General features: G+C 43.9%; 1 protein-coding gene across 1 annotated transcript in view; it reads left to right on the forward strand.

The window, feature by feature from the left end:
* The first annotated feature begins 4,797 nt into the window (after positions 1 to 4,797).
* The window catches only part of PRKCQ (protein kinase C theta), a 38,225-nt gene continuing 24,832 nt past the window's right edge, over positions 4,798 to 18,190 (forward strand). Inside the window, exons 1-10 of the mRNA XM_054292410.1 lie at positions 4,798 to 5,054; positions 6,220 to 6,345; positions 10,475 to 10,674; positions 11,877 to 11,937; positions 13,622 to 13,784; positions 14,415 to 14,446; positions 14,543 to 14,628; positions 15,709 to 15,838; positions 17,092 to 17,201; positions 17,335 to 17,452. Coding sequence (XP_054148385.1) covers positions 6,228 to 6,345; positions 10,475 to 10,674; positions 11,877 to 11,937; positions 13,622 to 13,784; positions 14,415 to 14,446; positions 14,543 to 14,628; positions 15,709 to 15,838; positions 17,092 to 17,201; positions 17,335 to 17,452 — 1,018 coding nt within the window. The 5' untranslated portion in view covers positions 4,798 to 5,054; positions 6,220 to 6,227. The remainder of the gene's footprint in view (positions 5,055 to 6,219; positions 6,346 to 10,474; positions 10,675 to 11,876; positions 11,938 to 13,621; positions 13,785 to 14,414; positions 14,447 to 14,542; positions 14,629 to 15,708; positions 15,839 to 17,091; positions 17,202 to 17,334; positions 17,453 to 18,190) is intronic.

Genomic DNA, 18,190 nt, shown 5'->3' on the forward strand with positions numbered 1-18,190 from the left:
GGCAACAAAAGAAAAGAACAAAAATGCAACAAAAGAAAACCCCTGAGCTCAGCAGAGCCCAGACAGAGTTTGTAGGGTTTGTATAGGAGATAGATCCTGTTACCAATACATACCACTCTCTCTAAACACAGCTCCACAAGACATCCCAGGGGTTTTAAACAGAAATGTCCATCCCTGTGCCTGACACTGGCCTAGAGAAGCCTTCAAGCCTCATTTCCAGAGGGGAAAGAAATGCTTTGCCCATTTCTGCATCTGCAAGTGATGGGAAAGGGTTTGTGTGGGGAGCATCAGCTCTGTTTGGAAATCAAGTGGTTCCAGGAAGTTTTGGAAAGTTTGGGAGTCTGGTATTGTACCAATCCCATCAGAGACTGCTGGTGCTGGCTTGCCTCACTCTCTCCCTCCTCTGCCTTTGTTGAAGATGGGGTGGCTGAGAACAGAGAGAGGGAAAATCAAAGGGCTGTGCATCTTCCCTCCTTTCCTTCTCTGATCCACATCCTTGCCAAAGGAAAGTGTGAGAATTGTTGGTTGGCACCCAGAGAGGTTCTGAACTTCCTCCTTCATGAGCAGGCTGGTGTGATCTCCTTTGGAATAGCAGCTGATAGGGGCACCCAAAATGAGTCTCTCAGGGGAGTTTAGATCCCCATTCCCTTCTGTTTGCTCTGTGGGATATGAGGAGTCAGGGGATGGAGAAAGGGATTTCAGCCATCCCTGCTGGTGTTCAGGGCTGCTCTTGAAATCTGCAGGAAGGCCTTGAGGTGTGTAATGCTCATGTGCAGGTCTCCACCAGCCTTACAAACAGATCCCTGCAGGGTCAGGACCTGCCTTTTTGCTGGGAGGTTCCTTGGAAAGGGGGTGAAAGAAAGTTCATACCCTCCAGCTATAACTCCTGGATTGTTTCCCTCTTAGTGATGCTGATCTGGAGATTATGAACTCGTTTTGCAAGCAGTTTTGCCATAAGAAAAGAGAGAGAGCTGGGAATGTTCCCTCTGACCTTGAGAAAATGAGAGTTTGATGACATTAAAAAGAAGCATCTCAAATCCAGAAATATTTCCCTTTTCAGCCGGGCCTTGTTCAGTAAATTGCCATCTTTACTGTGTCATGCATGCATCCATTTTCAGTCAGTGAAAGGCAGAAGCACAAATCCCATCCCAGGCAGCTGTCCTCCATCCAGATCTACTGCTGACTGGGAGCAGGAACTCATTTCTTCCTCTCTACTTAGCCACAATTAATTAAGGAAGTTAAAAGAGTTTATTGCTTCCTAATATCATCTGGGAATGGTTGCCATATGTTGTATTATTCTCCAGAGTGGGCAGAGCTCCCCTGTGCCAGCAAAGTGGGGTGCAGCATTGCTGAACCCCAATTAAGTCGTGTTTAAGGATAGGTTGCAGGTGGCCTCTCACAGAAAGCTGCATTTCATCCTTGGTTTCCAGACACCTCACAGGATCCTTTCCACGGGAAAATTAAGCAGACACTCTCCATATCCAGTGCAGCTGTTTGTGGTGTTAAATTAAAGTGCTGCTATTGCAGAGAGCCATGCTGGAGCTGAGCTGTTGCTTAATTGTTTATGGCCATGGATGCCAGCCAAGCAGCAGTCCTGGAGTGGCAAACACTGCAAATCTCACCTGGAAAACAGATGTTTGGGCCAAAGCCAAGGTGGTTTCAGGAAAGACAGTGGGAGGAATGAGAGAAAAGCAGGAAACCAGTTATCTGTCTGATTTATTGGGCAGGGTAAAGAAATCCACCCCAGAGCAGAGTGCTCACACGAGGCTGGGACAGCAGTAAACTCTGGTTTGAGCAAGCTTGAGCCAGTCTTTGCAAGGTTTAGGAGGGCAGCTCTTGGTTTATCTGTGCTGATTCTTGCTGTGCCAAACTGTTTGCTTTGCAGCTGGTGGAAAATTCTCACCTGTTTGCTGGAGGCTGCAGAGTATCTCCTGCAATAAACTGGTTTTTGTGAAGTGTGACCGTGTTCACAGGGATTCTTGGATGAGGGAAGAGACGAGGATCTGACTCCATGTTTCAGAAGGCTTGATTTATTATTTTATTACATATATTACATTAAAACTATACTAAAAGAATAGAAGAAAAGGTTCTCATCAGAAGGCTAGCTAAGAATAGAATAGCAAAGAATGATAACAAAGGTTTGTGGCTCGGACAGGGAGTCTGAGCCAGCTGACTGTGATTGGCCATTAATTAGAAACAACCACATGAGACCAATCACAGATCCACTTGTTGCATTCCACAGCAGCAGATAATCATTGTTTACATTTTGTTCCTGAGGCCTCTCAGCTTCTCAGGAGGAAAAATCCTAAGAAAAGGATTTTTCATAAAAGATGTCTGCGACAGTGAAGTCCCAGCACAAGTCTCTCAAATTTGATACATTGAAGGGATCCATTGAAATTTTAATGGTTTGAGGAATCCGATCAAAACTAAATCTTGCAGTGAAGGTGCTTCATGTGAACAGATCATCCCCAGGTATTCACACTAGCTCTCAGAGGAGGGAAATCTCACATTGGTGGTTCCAATTCAGGAGCTGAGGGTGCCAATTTCCCTGTGTTCCTCACTCAGGAGCCCAAGGGACTGCCTGACACGGGGATGCAGATGTTGCAGACATCTGGGTCTTGGTGAGATCTATCCCCCTGTGTCTCCACAGAACCTCTTGGGCTTCAAAACTCAAGAGGTCACTTGACCTTTGAAATGATGTCTTCTTGTCCCCTTCTTGTCCTCCTTCTTGTCCTCCTCTTGTCCCCCTGCTTGAGCTTTGAAGTGACTTCTTCATGCCCAAGCAGGGACACCAGGTGCTGCCCTGGATCATGCCCAGATGGATTTTGAATATTTCAGGAGTGAAGATTCCACCACATCTCTGGGATACCTGATCAAGAGGTGCTTGATTGCAGAGAGCCAAAATGAAGAGTTGCACTGGAGGGGAGGGAGGGAACATTCAGCATTTAAGATGAAGGAAAGTTTTAAATGCCACTGCTCAGGGAGCTGATCCACAGATCTGAGCAGTAGCATATCCAAGCTGTGATTTTTGGAGCAGTGATTGGAGTATTTAGCAGGACAAGAGGCTTTCACAGTTCTACCTGTGTTGTGAATACATTGATTTAATTGAAGTGTGATTAATTGCAGCTGAAACATTTAGTCCTAATTTTATTTCTTTAGTACCTGAATCAACAGTGTCACCACATTCTACTGCTGAGGAGCCATCAAAAGATCTTTGGATTCTTTTAGCAGCACTCATGTTCTTAGATGCCCAACACACTGAATAATAATCCTGACTGCCACTCTGAGCTTTTAAAGGGGAATTTGGAAAGTCGTGGTAAGGGAATGCTTAACCCCTAGCACTTCCTCCTGCTCCTGCTTGTGGAACAAGAGGTTCCTAAAGCCAGAGGTGTAGGAATTAGGGATTTGGAAGAAGATCATAATTTTCTCTTGCCCAGCAGTGAGCAGAATTGGTGGAATATGGTAAGAAAGGACATTTCTGTTCACACACAGAGGTTCAATGAGGATGTTTTCGCTGTTGATTTTAGTCTTTGCCCATCTTTAGCTTTCCACACTGATGCTACAGAATATGCAGCTGCTTGGATTTCACCTCTGCTGCCAGACACCCTTTGATTTGTTTTTCCTTTTGTCTTTAGACTTCATAGGCTTCTTGCTTTTTGAAACAAAGGAAATGTCTAAGTAGTAATACATGTCTGCATCACACATAGAGGGGGAAAAAATTATATTTCTTATTTAATAATATATTTATATTTAATATATATTAAATATATATTATACATATTATATGTATTATACATATTATATATATATTATATATATTATATATAATATATATAATATATTATACATATTATATGTGTACATCTATATTTCCACTGAAGAGATTTTTTTTTTCCTTTCTTAGTTTGATCAGGTTTCTCTGCTTCTGACAGTTGAGGCAGAACTTTTAGCCTTTTCTTGCCATGGAGCGCTCTCAAACCACTCACTGCACTTCTCTGCAGTGCCACAGGTCTAGCTGTGCTTGAGGATCTGTATAAATGCAAGTGGCTCTCCAAAGCAGCTTCATCAGGCACTTGGCTAATGTGAAACCTCCTTCAGAGATGCTGCCCTCATCCAGAGGAGAACAGGATTGTCCTGATTGCCTGCATCCAGCCCCACCTGGCGCTTTGCCTTTCCCAGCTTTTGGGACTTTGCAGAAGCTCTGATGTTTTCCTGGTTGAGGGCAATGCCACGTGCAGAGATCCGTGGTCTCTGCATTTCTGGAGATACACAACAGACATGAGTCACAGGACATTTTTCCCTTTCTCTGCCCCAGACACCTGATGGTTTTCTTCTCTTTTCAGTGCACTATCCAAGAGAGTTTGTGACTTTTTTGCTGTTTTCCTGAAAACTCAGCCTGGTTGTTGGCTAACTCAGCCAGGAGCTCAAATGGGAACGAGATGCTGTTTATTGTATAAATTGGCCTGATGTAGAGCAGTAAATTTAGGGAAACCTTCTGGGAAGGCAAAGTCTTTGTCAGAGAACAGGGACAGTTGGCTTCATGAGCCATCTGTGTCGGGAAACGTTGGAATGTGAGTGCTCAGTGCTTGTGAGTGCTCAGCCTGAAGATTTGGTGTTCCAGCCCCAGCAATAACTGCAGCAGTTTGTCTTTGTTTTATAAAACAGGAGGAAGGAGAAGATCCCATCAGATCCAGGATACAAGTGGAATAACACCCTGAAACCTGGCCATGTGCTGCCGTAAAGTTGTTCTGGGTTTGGTAGCAGCCCCAGACTTTTGTACGAGGGGCTGATGGAAACTCATCGCTCCATACTGCTGGGGAAGAGAGAGGGCACTCAAGCAAAGGGCTGCATCTTGGTTCCTCAAGTTCTCCTCTCTCCTTGATGGTCTTGCCTCCTGTGTCCTTGAACAGAGAGGCAGGTTTTGAAGGCAGCCTGGCCAGAGGAGCAGGTATTCCTTCAGCTGAAAAAACCTGCCCATGTTGTCCACAACAGTGATGAAAAGAGAAGCCCCTCTCAGAGACTGAACTCGTCTGTCAGAAAAATACCATTTGCAGGTAAGAAAATGCTAGTCCCAGCAAAAAACCTGGAACTTCTTCCAAGTTTGGCTAGAGAAGCTTCCCTTCACAAAGATATTTTTAATGTGTAAAATGCAGAAGAGACTTGGCTGCATCCCACACCACAAGTCGTTCATCCTTTTGCTGTTGTGCTTGAACAATGTGTCCTTGTCAATATATTTGACAGATAGCAGCTGGTGATAGCACTGATGGCTTTTAACTCTGGTGGTCCAAGACAGACATCTGCAGCTAAGTTCAAAGTGCCTCTTGCTCCACATTTACTGGAGGAGAAGCCAGGAATGACAGGCTCAGATGATGAGACAAAAGTTGGGTGGTAAATCCCATTTTTGGGCCCAGATGGTAAAATGATGGGCACTAGCTACAGCAGTTAGTAATTTCTGGTTTTACTAAATCTTCTCTCTGAAGGCTTTGGAAGACCTTGCAGAGGAAGTTTTGTAGTTTTTCAACCCAAAAGTTTTGTAGTGTTTCAACCTAGAGGTTTTGCAGTGTTTCCTGGCACCTTGATTGTATTTGTTTCTGTTTTCAGCTGCTTAAAATAAACCCTGAGGTGCCATTTTTTCTGGCGGGATATTTTGTTTCACTGTCTATACAGTGTGGTACATATGAGCTGAACTTTCTCTTTATAGCTTCACTTGTGAATGTGGTTCAGCACCCAGGAATGCCTGAGCTCCTTCCCATGCTGTATATAAATAGTGCACAGTTATTTCACAGTTTCACATTCAGCTTGCAGGCTTCCAACAGTATTCCCAAACCCCTCTCTACACCCATAGCATTCGGGTTCTTGATGTGACTCAACATCCATTACAGCAGAGGTTCACCCCAGGCCAAGCAAGCTCTGATCTGTGACTCCTGTGCATTGTCATCCTCGTTCCCGGCGGCCGGCGCGGAGTCAGCAGTGCTCAGGGCTGCTCCTGTGGGTTTTTCCCAGCCCTGTGATGAGTTCAGCTCCGTGGTTAAGCCAAGAGCTGAGTTCCAGTACCTTGGGCACGTCCAGCAGTGCTGGCTCAGTCTGTGGAGGGAAGTCAGAGAGGCTCCAGCTGGATGGATAACTAGCGGCCGCTGCCCGACGGAGATAAGGGGCTGCTCAAACCCAGGGGAAGTTTAGACTCTGTCCCAAGAGTTGCCTGTCTCTTGTTTGGCACAGGACTTGTCATGTCTCCCTTCCTGAGGATTGGTTTGTCCAACTATGACAGTGGCCCTTACCTGCCATCCCAGGGGGAGGTGATTAACCCCTACTGCGCCGTGATGGTCAAAGAAGCCGTGGAGTCAGGTGAGTGGGGAGGGCTTGGGGGCTTCTGTAATTCATGTCTGTGCTTTTCTGGGTCATTTCCTGTGTGTGGGTAACTGGAATGAGCCATAAAATAGGTTGGCTTGGAAGAGACCTCAGAGATCATCCATTTCCAACCCCACTTTGTAAAGATTTGTGAAGTCCTTTGTGTGTCCCAGCACAGCGCAGGTTTGGGTTTGGGGTGGTCTGCAAGGCAATCTGATTTTAAGATGGTGCCAGACAAATCTGTATCTCCAATTTGAGGATATTATCAGCTGCATTACAAGCCCCAGCATGTGACAGAGCAGATGAGCTGAGCTGTATTTGGTTTCACTCTTCTATGACCAGTTGTTGGTTTGTTGGTGGGACTCCAGACAGGTGAAATCTGAGTGCGCTAAAATATTCTGGCAGAGCTATCTTTGTTAATCACTTTTTGGGGGGAAACTGACTGACACAGCCACTTCCATAATTAAAAAAAAAAAAAAAGCTAATCAAACAGCCCAGTCTCTGCAGAAATAGTTAATTTATCTGTGTAATTGCTGCGCTGTGTAAAAAGTTTAAAAATGAAACCTCCCAAGAAGCTGTTTGCTGTGTCTGGATCTATGGATTGTTACACATTTATCCTGGTTGAGCAACACTGATGAGTCCTCCTTCAGAAAACATTTATTCTATGTCTTATGCATGAAAATAATTCCAGTGAAAGGATGAAAAGTTCTCCAGTTGTGCTTTCGAAGGATCATGAAGAGCAAGACCTTCAGTGTTAGGAAATATTTGATAAATTTCTAATTTGACTGCTGTGATTCTTTGAAAAATAAAATCCACTCAGAAATCCCTATTTATTGAGAATCCCCGTGTCTGTAATCCCCAGAGGATGTTAAAGTGGTTTAAAAAAATTAGAATTTTAAAACATTTCAGTATTTCACTGGGGTTCTTTTTTTGTTTAAGAGTCAGCATTTATCACATTGAACTTTGTCTTGCCTTAAATGATACTTCAAATAATAATGGAAGATGTGGTGAATAGTAAATTCAAAAGGAAAGAAAATACTGCATGACAAGATATTCCTAAAATCTTACTTTTATCAGAAAATGCATTCTGTTTTAGCTCTGTGCAGAGCTTGGCTGTTTGCTTTAATGAGACTCTTGAAAGCCATAACTCAAATTGAAATCTGTGTCAGTTTAAAAGTGAATAAAATCAATTTGGTCAGAACAGACCTATATTTATTTGTCTGACACAGAGCTGAAAGTGTTTTCTGGTATCCAACAAACACAAAAGTGTTTTCTAAGGGATATAATTTTTGTGCTCCTCAGAGTCAATAATCACTATAGTAATTATTTTAGTTATTAGTGTAATAATTATAATTATTTTAATTATTATTATAAAAAATCCTCCACCAACAAAAAAAATTGTGTTTGAGGGAACTTTTCTCCATTAGTAAGGGCTGAGTGTAGGAAAGTGACTTTTTGATATTGGGAGATTTCTGTTTGCTGGGATGAAATTTCATCTGGTGATGGCTCAGAGCATGGTGGGACAGAACCTCCTGGGGCTGATCCACCTCACCCTCCCCTCCTAGGGTGGGCTGAAGCACCTGTGGGAGGTGTTAATCTGCTGGAGGATGTTTAAATGTGTGGATGGACAACTTTACTTTAAGGGGTCTGAGGAAAGTGAGGCCACCACAGAATCCATCCACCCTGTAATTCCCAGGTTCTGCTGTGTGAGCAATCCCAGCCTGAGGAGCACATCCATGAGGAGTGGGGTGAATCACACCCTGGAAAAACTCCCCCTGACCACACAGAGCACTCAGAGGTCTCGGTCTGACGTGCGGGGAGATGAGCCTGACTCCCAATCCCAGGAATGCTCTCCGTCACCATCCCAAGGAGCTGTCGTGCTCTAACAGGCTTCAAGAAGGCAAAAGGTCTCCATTAACTAAATATATTTGAGGTAGAATCATGGAATCATTAAGATTGGGAAAGACCTCCAATAACGTCAAGTGCAGCTGTGAATCCAACACTTCTAGTTCCACCACTAAACTGTGCCTTATCCCTGCTTCATGATCATTTTTCTTTTGGTCATAATTTGCTCTCCAGCTCCCTGGTTTGACAAAGCAATTGCTACTCAGTTGTAATTGGATGAAAAAAAAAATTAAAAATATTAAAATGTATATATATATATCACTGATATACAAATTTTGGCTAAAATTTTGGCTTGACCAAGGAGTAGGAGTGGGCCAGCTGCACAGCTGGTGAGAGATGGAAATCATCCTGGCCTTGTGCACTGACACTTGGCCATGAAGAAGATTTTTAGGGCAGAAATGATTGCTGAGCAGGGCAGGACATGCCTACATGTTCAAGGCTAAGGAAGAACCTGGTGTAGTGGAAGTTGTTCCTGCCCATGGCAGGGGGATGGAACTGGATGGGTTTTAAGGTCCCTTCCAACCTAAACCATTCTGTGGTTCTAGGTTTAGCACTGGCAAATTGTGGGGATTTTTGGTTTTGTTTTTGTTTGTTTGGTTGGTTGGCTGGGTTTTTACAAACACAACAGTGGTAGATGATAAATGTGTTTCCGAAACCAGTTTGACTTTGGGTTCATGCCAAAGGCTGCCCCTTGTCAACCAGCCATAAGGAAAAGGTTATTGGTCCCCAGGGATCTGGGAGTGTTGAACATCCTCTGTGGACACAGGGATGTCACAGCAAGACCACAGTGAACAATTTCAGGAGTTGTGGATAGATCTTGGGCAGCCTTTTACATTTTTGCACTTGCTTATTTTGTAAAAGAAACCCTGTCACATTATAATGCAATCTGAAAGAAAAAAAAAAAAACACACCTCCATACAGTTGGAGGTGTTACAGCAATTTATAACTGATGACAAAATATTTCAGAAATTATGTGTGCCTCTGAGATATAAAAAGAGTCTGCCCTTTAAAAGTGGCTTCTGCCTTCACAAGCCACCTGGCTGGGTGCCATTTTGCCACCTGCCTTGGTGACATTTGCTTCATGAAAGCTCCTGCTCCATGTTTGAACTCAGCAAAGCCCCCAGGAAAAGATCTCCCAGCCGCAGTGGAAGCTGCTCCCCGGGAAAGACAGTTGCAATTTCATTTTTCAGGAGCCTGGGGTTGGATTAATCCCTGGCAGAATTCCACAGCCGTCAGCGGGACGCACCAGGGGTGGCTGTCTGATCCCGTATGTTGGGCAGTTCATTCACATTCCAGGGCTTGTTTATTTAAGCCTGGTGTCCTGGAGTGCAACACAAATGAAATCACTTGTTTTGCAAGTGCTGTGTTTCACATCTGTGGCTTTTCCACTGATGCAGCAGAGAAATGATGGTCCTTTACTGAGATTCCTGTTTTCCGGGGTGCTGGAAAGTTTATGTCTCATTTTTGTCTCAGATTTTTTATGAATTAGTCCTCTCATTTAGGGAAATTTTTTTTCCAGCATGTGTTTCCTTCCAGCTGCATATTCTTTTCCATCTGGGATTATTGGAAATAGCAGCAGGGCCTTTAGATAGGGGTCACAGGTCTGCTGCTCTTTTTCTCTTATTCCTTCAGCTTCAGCATTTGATGGGTTGCACTGTGATATAGAATTTACCTTGTGTAAGCATCCAAGACTTTTACAGGGCTGTATGAAGTAAAACTGGCTCTGTGAGATAAATAAATCTGGCTGAGATTTTTTTCAGAGACCCAGTTAGAAACCTCTGCAAACCTCAGAGATATCCATTTTTTTACCCATCACCATATTAAGATGCTGTGAAAGAAAAGGAATTAAAGAATTAGGGAAAGCTTGTTTCATTGAAAACTCTACATCCCTTTGGGATAGTTACAGATCTGCATGACAGTTCATGTTTTAACATCCCTTAGTTGGCCACTGGGCTGGACATTAATCCCAAAGTACACCCAGATTTTGGTGGGTTTGAAGCAAACCTGTCTCATTTTGCAGTGCTTTGGGACAGGTGATAAACAAGGTGGGATGGGATTCACCTGATTAGAAGAGGGTGTTTATGGTGTTGGGGTCAGCATTAGAGATCTCCTCAACAGAACTGATGGGGTCATGGGTGGAAATTACATTTTTAGGGTAAATGTCTGTATTTGATCTCATGAGCAGCCCTCACTGGATCAATTTGTGTTCTCCTCTCAACAGAGAATGGCCAAGTGTACGTGCAGAAGAAGCCCACCATGTACCCACCCTGGAACAGCACTTTTGATGCCCACATCAACAATGGCCGGGTCATGCACATCGTGGTCAAGGACAAAAGTGCTGAAATGGTCTCAGAGACCACAGTGGAGCTGAAGGTGCTGGCAGAGAGGTGCAAGAAGAGCAATGGGAAGACAGAGATATGGGTGAGCATCACTCTCTCCTCCTGCAGGATGTGCTGGGGATCTGCTGCAGGGTAAGGGGAAGTGTCCTTGTGTCCATGCCAGGCTGTGGTGTCACCAGCAGCACAGGGAGACTGGCTGGAATAATGTTTGGAGACTACTTGGGCATGACTTGAGGGAGAGGCTTGTCAGAAGAGAAGAGCTTGGCACTTTTATTTTAATTGAAACCTGCCCTGTGCTAGTGAGGATCCTGCTTCAGGTGAGCTGTGCCCATGTATTAGTCTTTGTGAGGAAACCCACTGGGAATAAGTGTTAGTATGACTGGCTGAACATGAGTTATTTTATGTTCTCTGGGGAAACAGCTTTAAAAATTTTATCTGATATCAAGTAGCTGTTTCACAGCTGCCTGAGTTCAGAGTTATGTCAGAGCAACTCCTTAAAAATCACTGAAGTTATGGTGGTGTAAATTTGAACAGTCTTCACAGGAATGCTGAATGCAAGGTTGTGTTCCCTGTTAGTCCAAGCAAGAAAGATCCTGGCAGAAATCTTTAAAATGCAGTATCCAGCTTATATGAATCCAGTGGATTCAGATTTCCAAAGGCACTTATGGATTATGAGTAGGGTAAGTGGGAATTGCCAAGTCCAAGGGGGAGGCCCCAAAAATGCCTGAATCACACAGAATGACTGGGTTGGAAGGGACCTTCAGGATCATTTCGTCCAACCCAGCCCCAACACCTCAACTGGACCATGGCACCACAATAATGAGCTTGTAGCATCCCTCAGGTTGACTGTAAAGTTAGACTTACAGAACTGAGTGCCTAAAAGATTTCAGCATCACCTGTCTGAAGCTGGCTGGGTTTTTTGAACTGCTCCCACTTTCCCCTTGCAGGATCCATTGGGAAAAAGTTTTTTCTGTAGAAAGTGGTGGTCCTAATTTGGTGTCTAAAAAGCTGCCCACATCTTCTGTGCTTTAATCACACTCATCTCTCCTATCATGCTGCTCTGAGTGTTTGATATGATGTGATCAACCCTCCTCTCTCTGTAGCTGCTCCTACCCTGCTTGTTGCCTCACATGGGTATGAGAAACCTGAAAATTAGCATTCATTGCTATTCATCAGTTCCCACTGGGAAAAGGAGATCGCTTGCAAGTCATCTGAAAAGATTTTTCCTTCTCTGAGTGACTGTTTAATGGACTTTTTTCCTTGTTTTTCACTTATCTCAACCAGCTAGAACTGAAGCCTCAAGGGCGAATGCTGATGAATGCAAGATACTTCCTGGAAATCAGTGGCAAGTGATTCTGTTTTTTAATTTATGGCTGTGATTTCTGGGCTGTGGGGCAGACATGGTGTCTTCACTAAAAGCATTGCCTATGTTATTACTGACTGATCCATAACAACAAACATTAACTGCTTGAAACAAAAACTCCAGAAAAGGGATTTTTATTGTGTGGTTACTATTCTTCTGTGATTTGCAAGGCAGATTGTTTTGGCTGGTTTACCATTAAATGGCAGATATTCCCATTATGCTGAACAAGACAGAACAGATACATAAGGAGGCAGCTCCCTCTGAAATAATTCTGCTTTGTGTACTGCAGGAAATTCATGGAGGGGCTGGAGCATGTCCAGAGAAGGGAATGGAGCTGGGGAAGGGTCTGGAGAACCAGGAGGGGCTGAGGGAGCTGGGAAGGGTCTGGAGAACCAGGAGGGGCTGAGGGAGCTGGGAAGGGTCTGGAGAACCAGGAGGGGCTGAGGGAGCTGGGCAGGGGCTGAGCCTGGAGCAAAGGAGGCTCAGGGGGCCCTTGTGGCTCTGCACAAGTCCCTGCCAGGAGGGCACAGCCAGGGAACAGGGACAGGAGCAGAGGGAACAGCCTCAGGGAACAGCCTCAGGTTGGCTATTAGGGAAAATTTCTTGTAGTAAGGGCTGCATTCTGCTCTGTTGAAGGAGATGGGTTTAATTCAAATGCTTGGTCTTATTCTCCCATCTTTGTTGCCAGAATTGTCATACCCTCAGGTGCAGGGTGAAGCTGTGAGGTGCAGATATCTGGAAGGCTCTTCCATTCATAGAAACAGAGAAGCACTGAAAGCAGCCATGGCCATGCTGATATTCTCTTAACCATCCCTACCTTTAATATAGATTGGACTGATGTTTGTGTGTTAAAAGGGGTTAGGGAGGTCAAAGCATAGAAAATGCAAGCTGTGCTTCTACAACAAATATCAAGATCAGCATCAGATCACGCAGGGAGCCAGTTCCTACAGGTTACCTGAGTGACTCACTGTGCAGTGCAGGAGTGGAACTAAGCAGAAATTGATTTTCTGTGTGAATTTGAGATTTGTAGGCAGAAGCAAATGTAGAAGTGCACGTGAAGTCAGAATTGGTTTGTTTGCTGTTCCAAAAAGTTTAAATAACTATGAATTACAACAAGGGCACAGCAAACAGCAAAGCAAGTGTTGGCATGGAAAAATAACAAGAATATCCTGGAACATAAATATCTGCTTAATGACACATGTATATGCATACAGAAGGGATTCTGTTAAATACTCATAAATATTTATATATATATATATATATTTTATATATATATACATATACACATGTAAGTTTGTGTCCATATATCAGTAATTATTAATTTTTATGGAATTTCATCCTTTTTAGGGCATGTTTCTTCAGCCATATAGAGTTTTATGATTAAATTACTTCTCCTTGGGAAATTTTTGTTCTAGGTTTCAAGAGCAGTGTTAGGAATAGTCAAGAGAGCTCAGTGTCCCCAGCCTAAAGTCATTTTAGTGTAGGAATGGTGGATAAAAACCATCCAAACAAGACTTTTGTGGGTTTAATAAAATGGTATTTCTTTCTGTTTTCATTACCATCAGTGAATCGTCAGCTTCAGTCACATAGTACTTGGGCAATTTGCATTTTCTGAAGGCACCTGATCAGGACAGGGTACACTCAAATACCTTTCCTGTCCTCCCAGATGCCAAGGACCTGGCTGACTGCGAGACTGAAAGCTTCTTCTCCTTGCACCAGCGCAGGGGAGCCATCAAACAGGCCAAAATCCACAACGTCAAGTGCCACGAGTTCACAGCCACCTTCTTTCCACAGCCCACCTTCTGCTCTGTGTGCCACGAGTTTGTCTGGTAAATGCAAAAGGATCTGGGCTTCTGCTCCTTTGAACCCCAGGAACCCTTTCTGGTGTCACTGTGGCACTCGGGAACGTGGCTTAGTGTTGGACATGGAAATGGGCAACATTGGGGCAACATGGGTGAGATCTGGGTTAATGGTTGGGCTGGAGGATTTTAAATGTCTTTTATGGATGATTTTTGAGGTCTTTTCAAGCCTAAAAAATTCCATGATTCCCTGTTTCATATCTGTGCTCCCCCTGCAAGACCCTTGGCATTTTACGTGTAGAATTATTGCATTACTTTAAGGATGTGGTTTGCAGTTGTAATTCCAACTGTGAAAAATTCCCCTCACTTTTTAATTTATTTTTTACAAATATTTTTGGGTTTGGCAAAATGCACAAGCATTTCTCGTTGGTCCAGTTTTCTGTTTGGATATCCTGAAATTCAGGGTGCTGAAAGACTTTGAGAACGATAGAGAATCACTCCACCATCAGATTAAATGAGGATAATGAAATTAAATAATCTCTACAAAGAGTAATAAAAAGCAAAGCAGTTTTGTTCTCCTTCTTTGATAATTATTGCTCTGCTTTCTTCTACTGAGGCTTTCAGACAACTCAGGATTAACCACTGCTCTGTTCATTTCAGGGGTCTGAATAAACAAGGCTATCAATGCAGACGTAAGAAACTTTATTTTGTTTTCTTATTGTCATTATTTACTTAATCTTTTCTTAAGGAATTTCTTTATTAACACCATGACACCCTTGCTGTTGCAGAATGTAACGCTGCCATTCATAAGAAGTGCATTGATAAAGTAATAGCCAAGTGTACAGGATCAGCAATCAATAGCAGAGAAACAATGGTAGGTTGTATTACTAATATTGTTGTTTTATTTTATTTTATTTTATTTTATTTTATTTTATTATTATAATTCCCTTTAAAAAATCATGAGTGCCACTCAGATCTCTCCTACACCACTGCAAAGCAACTTGTGATGAAGCAAAAGGACCTGCTGAGCTAAGGACTCTGTGACCTCATCTGTGCCCTTTGCTTTTTATGTTCCCAGTGATTTCATTACCTCCTACTTAAGATTTACTCAAATGCAGCTGCAGAATAAGCAGTTGCTGAGTCAGAACTGACATTTTTCTAATGCATAAAGTATAACTCAGAGGGAAGTCATGGACATGAGGGGAAGATTTACTGGAGATTTACTTCACTATCCAATGTTAAGCTGGACACCAGGCTGAATTTTCAGTTTTGTGCCTGAACAAATCTGTGCTTGCATGTTGTTTGAAACAGTCAGTGGGAGATCTGATATCTCTGCTGTTATTTGCTTTTATTTTTCTCATGTCAGTTTATTCTAAAATTTTCTTTTTGGTAGGCAAAAACAGATCTTAAACTCCTGATAGGACTATTCCCTTTACCTTGTGTCCTACAATGTCTGTTTACTCTCAGTCCCACCCTGGCTCCTGTTCTCCTTCTACAATTTTATAGATGAGATTGCTCTCCCTTCTCTTCTGACATCTCCAGGGTAGATGTAACCAACTTTGTCACCACTTTTCACACTAAAAGAATTCCAACAGGCTCTTCCAAGGACTGATTCATGACAACAAATGTAGGCATCCGTTGCAGGATGAGGTGAATGATTTTTAAAAGTACCAATGTTTTCCCACTGAGAATTAGCGGAGCCTGGGTATGTTAATGAGGCACAAGCTGTTTTTTGGTCAAGGCCAGGGATGAAATGACCCAATTCCCTCTGAACTGCAGTCACTATGTATCAAAATTTGGGTTTGTGTGCCTGATAAACAATTTCTGCTCGGCAGTCATACCCAAGAATAAAAGAGCAGTAGAGAAAGCAACTTCTGTGGTACAGGTTTGTTTTTCCCCACGGCGCCGAGGTGGAAATGAGGAGTGGATTTTCAGCCTGGCTTTTGTCTTGCAGTTCCACAAGGAGAGGTTCAAGATCGACATGCCCCACCGCTTCAAAGTGTACAACTACAAGAGCCCCACGTTCTGTGAGCACTGTGGCACCCTGCTCTGGGGGCTGGCACGGCAGGGGCTCAAGTGTGACGGTGAGTCCTGGCCAGGGTGGCACCAGCTGGGCGTGGGAGGGGTCGTTGTCTTTGGAGGGTGGCAGTCTGAAAATCCAAACCGCATTTATCGCCCTTCTCTGTAAAATCACTATGCTGCGGCACCCAGGAGGGTTTCTGTGCTTGAGATGACCCCCGAGGTATTAAAAGTCTTTTTTCCCAGCCTCATGACCAAAGGAAAAGTCGAGATTCCTCGGTTCTGCTTTTTTTTTTTTTCTTTCTGTTTATTTTCTCTTATCTATGACATTCTTTCTCTGACCCACTGAGATCTGTCCAGCAGATTGGGTTGTGGCACAGTCCCTGCCCTTGGGGTGGTGTTGGCTTTTTATACTGACAACTACCTGTACTTTATTTACAATAATTTCCCAATACCTATCACCTATGTCAGACAGTCTGTCTCTGCTCTAAACCAATCCAGAAGTGTCACCATCACAGCAGAAGATGGAGGACAAGAAGGAGAAGAAGAAGGACAGGACACACCCAGATTCCTCCATCTTGCCTCTTGAACCCCCATTCTAAATCCCCAAAATTCTAGTTTTTCACCCTGTTACAAATTAATTAGCATTCTACTCAAACCCTTGTGGCTTGTACCTTCTCACACAAAGTTGGGAATTGTTTCCATGGGCTAAAATCAAAGGCACAGGCGTTTGTGACTCCGTGCCAAGGTCTCTGAGCCCCCTGCCAGGGTCTGGAATCACCCAGGGCAGCCAGAGCAATGTCCTTGGATCTGACAGCACCCAGGAGGGTGAAGGAGTGGTCTACAGGACTGTCCTTCAAGGAGGATTGTTCTTCAAGAATGAGGACAGCTGTCCATGAGCTGAGAGATGTTTGATCCAGCAGGATGATGAGTTGCTTCCCAAAGGGACAAAGAACATCACACTGGCACTGTTCATCTCCCCAAGTCACCCCCAGTATGAACTGGCAAGCTCTATTTCCATTGTCAGACCGAAGACATTCCACTGTCTTCATCATTCCAAACCAATGGCAGGATCCTCTTCTGTGATAACAGTTTATCTCTGAGATGGTGCCTTGTAATTTTAGTAGCCTGTACCTGCAGAGGCTGATGGATGTGGAAATGCAACTTCTAGCCAGGAGAAAATACAAAAATAGTCTCCATAGGGAAACAAAAAACTCCCTGAGTGCCATCTCAGGAGCTCTTTAGGTGGCTGATCTCTGTCCCTGGCCAACACCTGCTCCTGCCCAACCCTTCATTGTCCTCGTGTTCTCTCTTTCAGCCTGTGGCATGAACGTCCACCACAAGTGCCAGGCCAAAGTAGCAAATCTTTGTGGAGTGAACCAGAAACTGATGGCTGAAGCTCTGGCAATGATAGAGAGCACTCAGCAGGTAAATAGTTTAAGTATCTTTAGATGCTCTTCTAGATTTTGGCTTTTGTGAGTCCCACTCAAGAAGTCACGGTGTTGTTCATACGCTTGGCACGTGATTTTGGCTTAAAAATTTGCTGGTTTCTGTGCCCCAGGCTCGCTGCCAGCGTGACAGTGAGCAGATCTCCAGGGATGGACCTCTGGAAATTGGCTTCCCTGTTCCTGCGAAGGATGTGACACCACTTCAGGCCTTGCCAGGATCAGGGAAAAAAGGTAATTCCTCCTGGTGATACAAGGCAGAGCTTTGCTGTTGTTTAGTTGGTAGCTGGTGAGTTGGGGGTGACATGAGTGGGGAATTTATTGCCAAGCTCTAAACAGGATATTTGGAATCCTTCTGATCACCATGGCAAATTTTCTTTCTGATTTCACATTTTTGGATGGAGGTTGAATTCCAGTAGCTTTGAAAACCACTGGTAGGCCTCCACTTCACTCACCCAGGAGCTGCTCTAGGTGTCACAGCCCTCCATCATACAAGGACAGATGTTTAGGAGGGTGAATGGGAGACTGTGCCCTTTGGACCCCAAGGAGGAATAAATGATGTCCCCATCTGTGTTTATTTGTGTTCTGTGCAAGTAGAACTGGCTGTGCTGATGTGAAACAGTGAAGCCTCAGGTGGTTTCACATCTGTTTCACATGTGGGTGAGTTTGCTGAGTAGTGTTCAGTGTTTTAGAGCAGTTACAGCAACGGGATAAATCCAGTGAGGGGCAAAATCTCTTACAAGTTCTTATAAATCCAGGTTAGTGGAGTATTGAAAAAACTCAGAGTGATTCCACTCCAGGCTGGCTGGAGTGGTTGATCTGGAATGCTTCACACCCAGAACAGGAGCACAGTGTGAAAATGCCATCCCAACTTTTCACCTAGCTTTGCCTAGGGTTTTGAAAACACCTTGAAAAATGAAATTGCATCATAATGGCAAGCAGCAAGAAGGACTGGAGAAGACAAGTGGCCAG

This window comes from Melozone crissalis, unplaced genomic scaffold, assembly GCF_028551555.1.
Source record: "Melozone crissalis strain CALT ecotype California unplaced genomic scaffold, PUWL_Pcris_2 ptg000110l_1, whole genome shotgun sequence".
Lineage (NCBI taxonomy): Eukaryota > Metazoa > Chordata > Aves > Passeriformes > Passerellidae > Melozone > Melozone crissalis.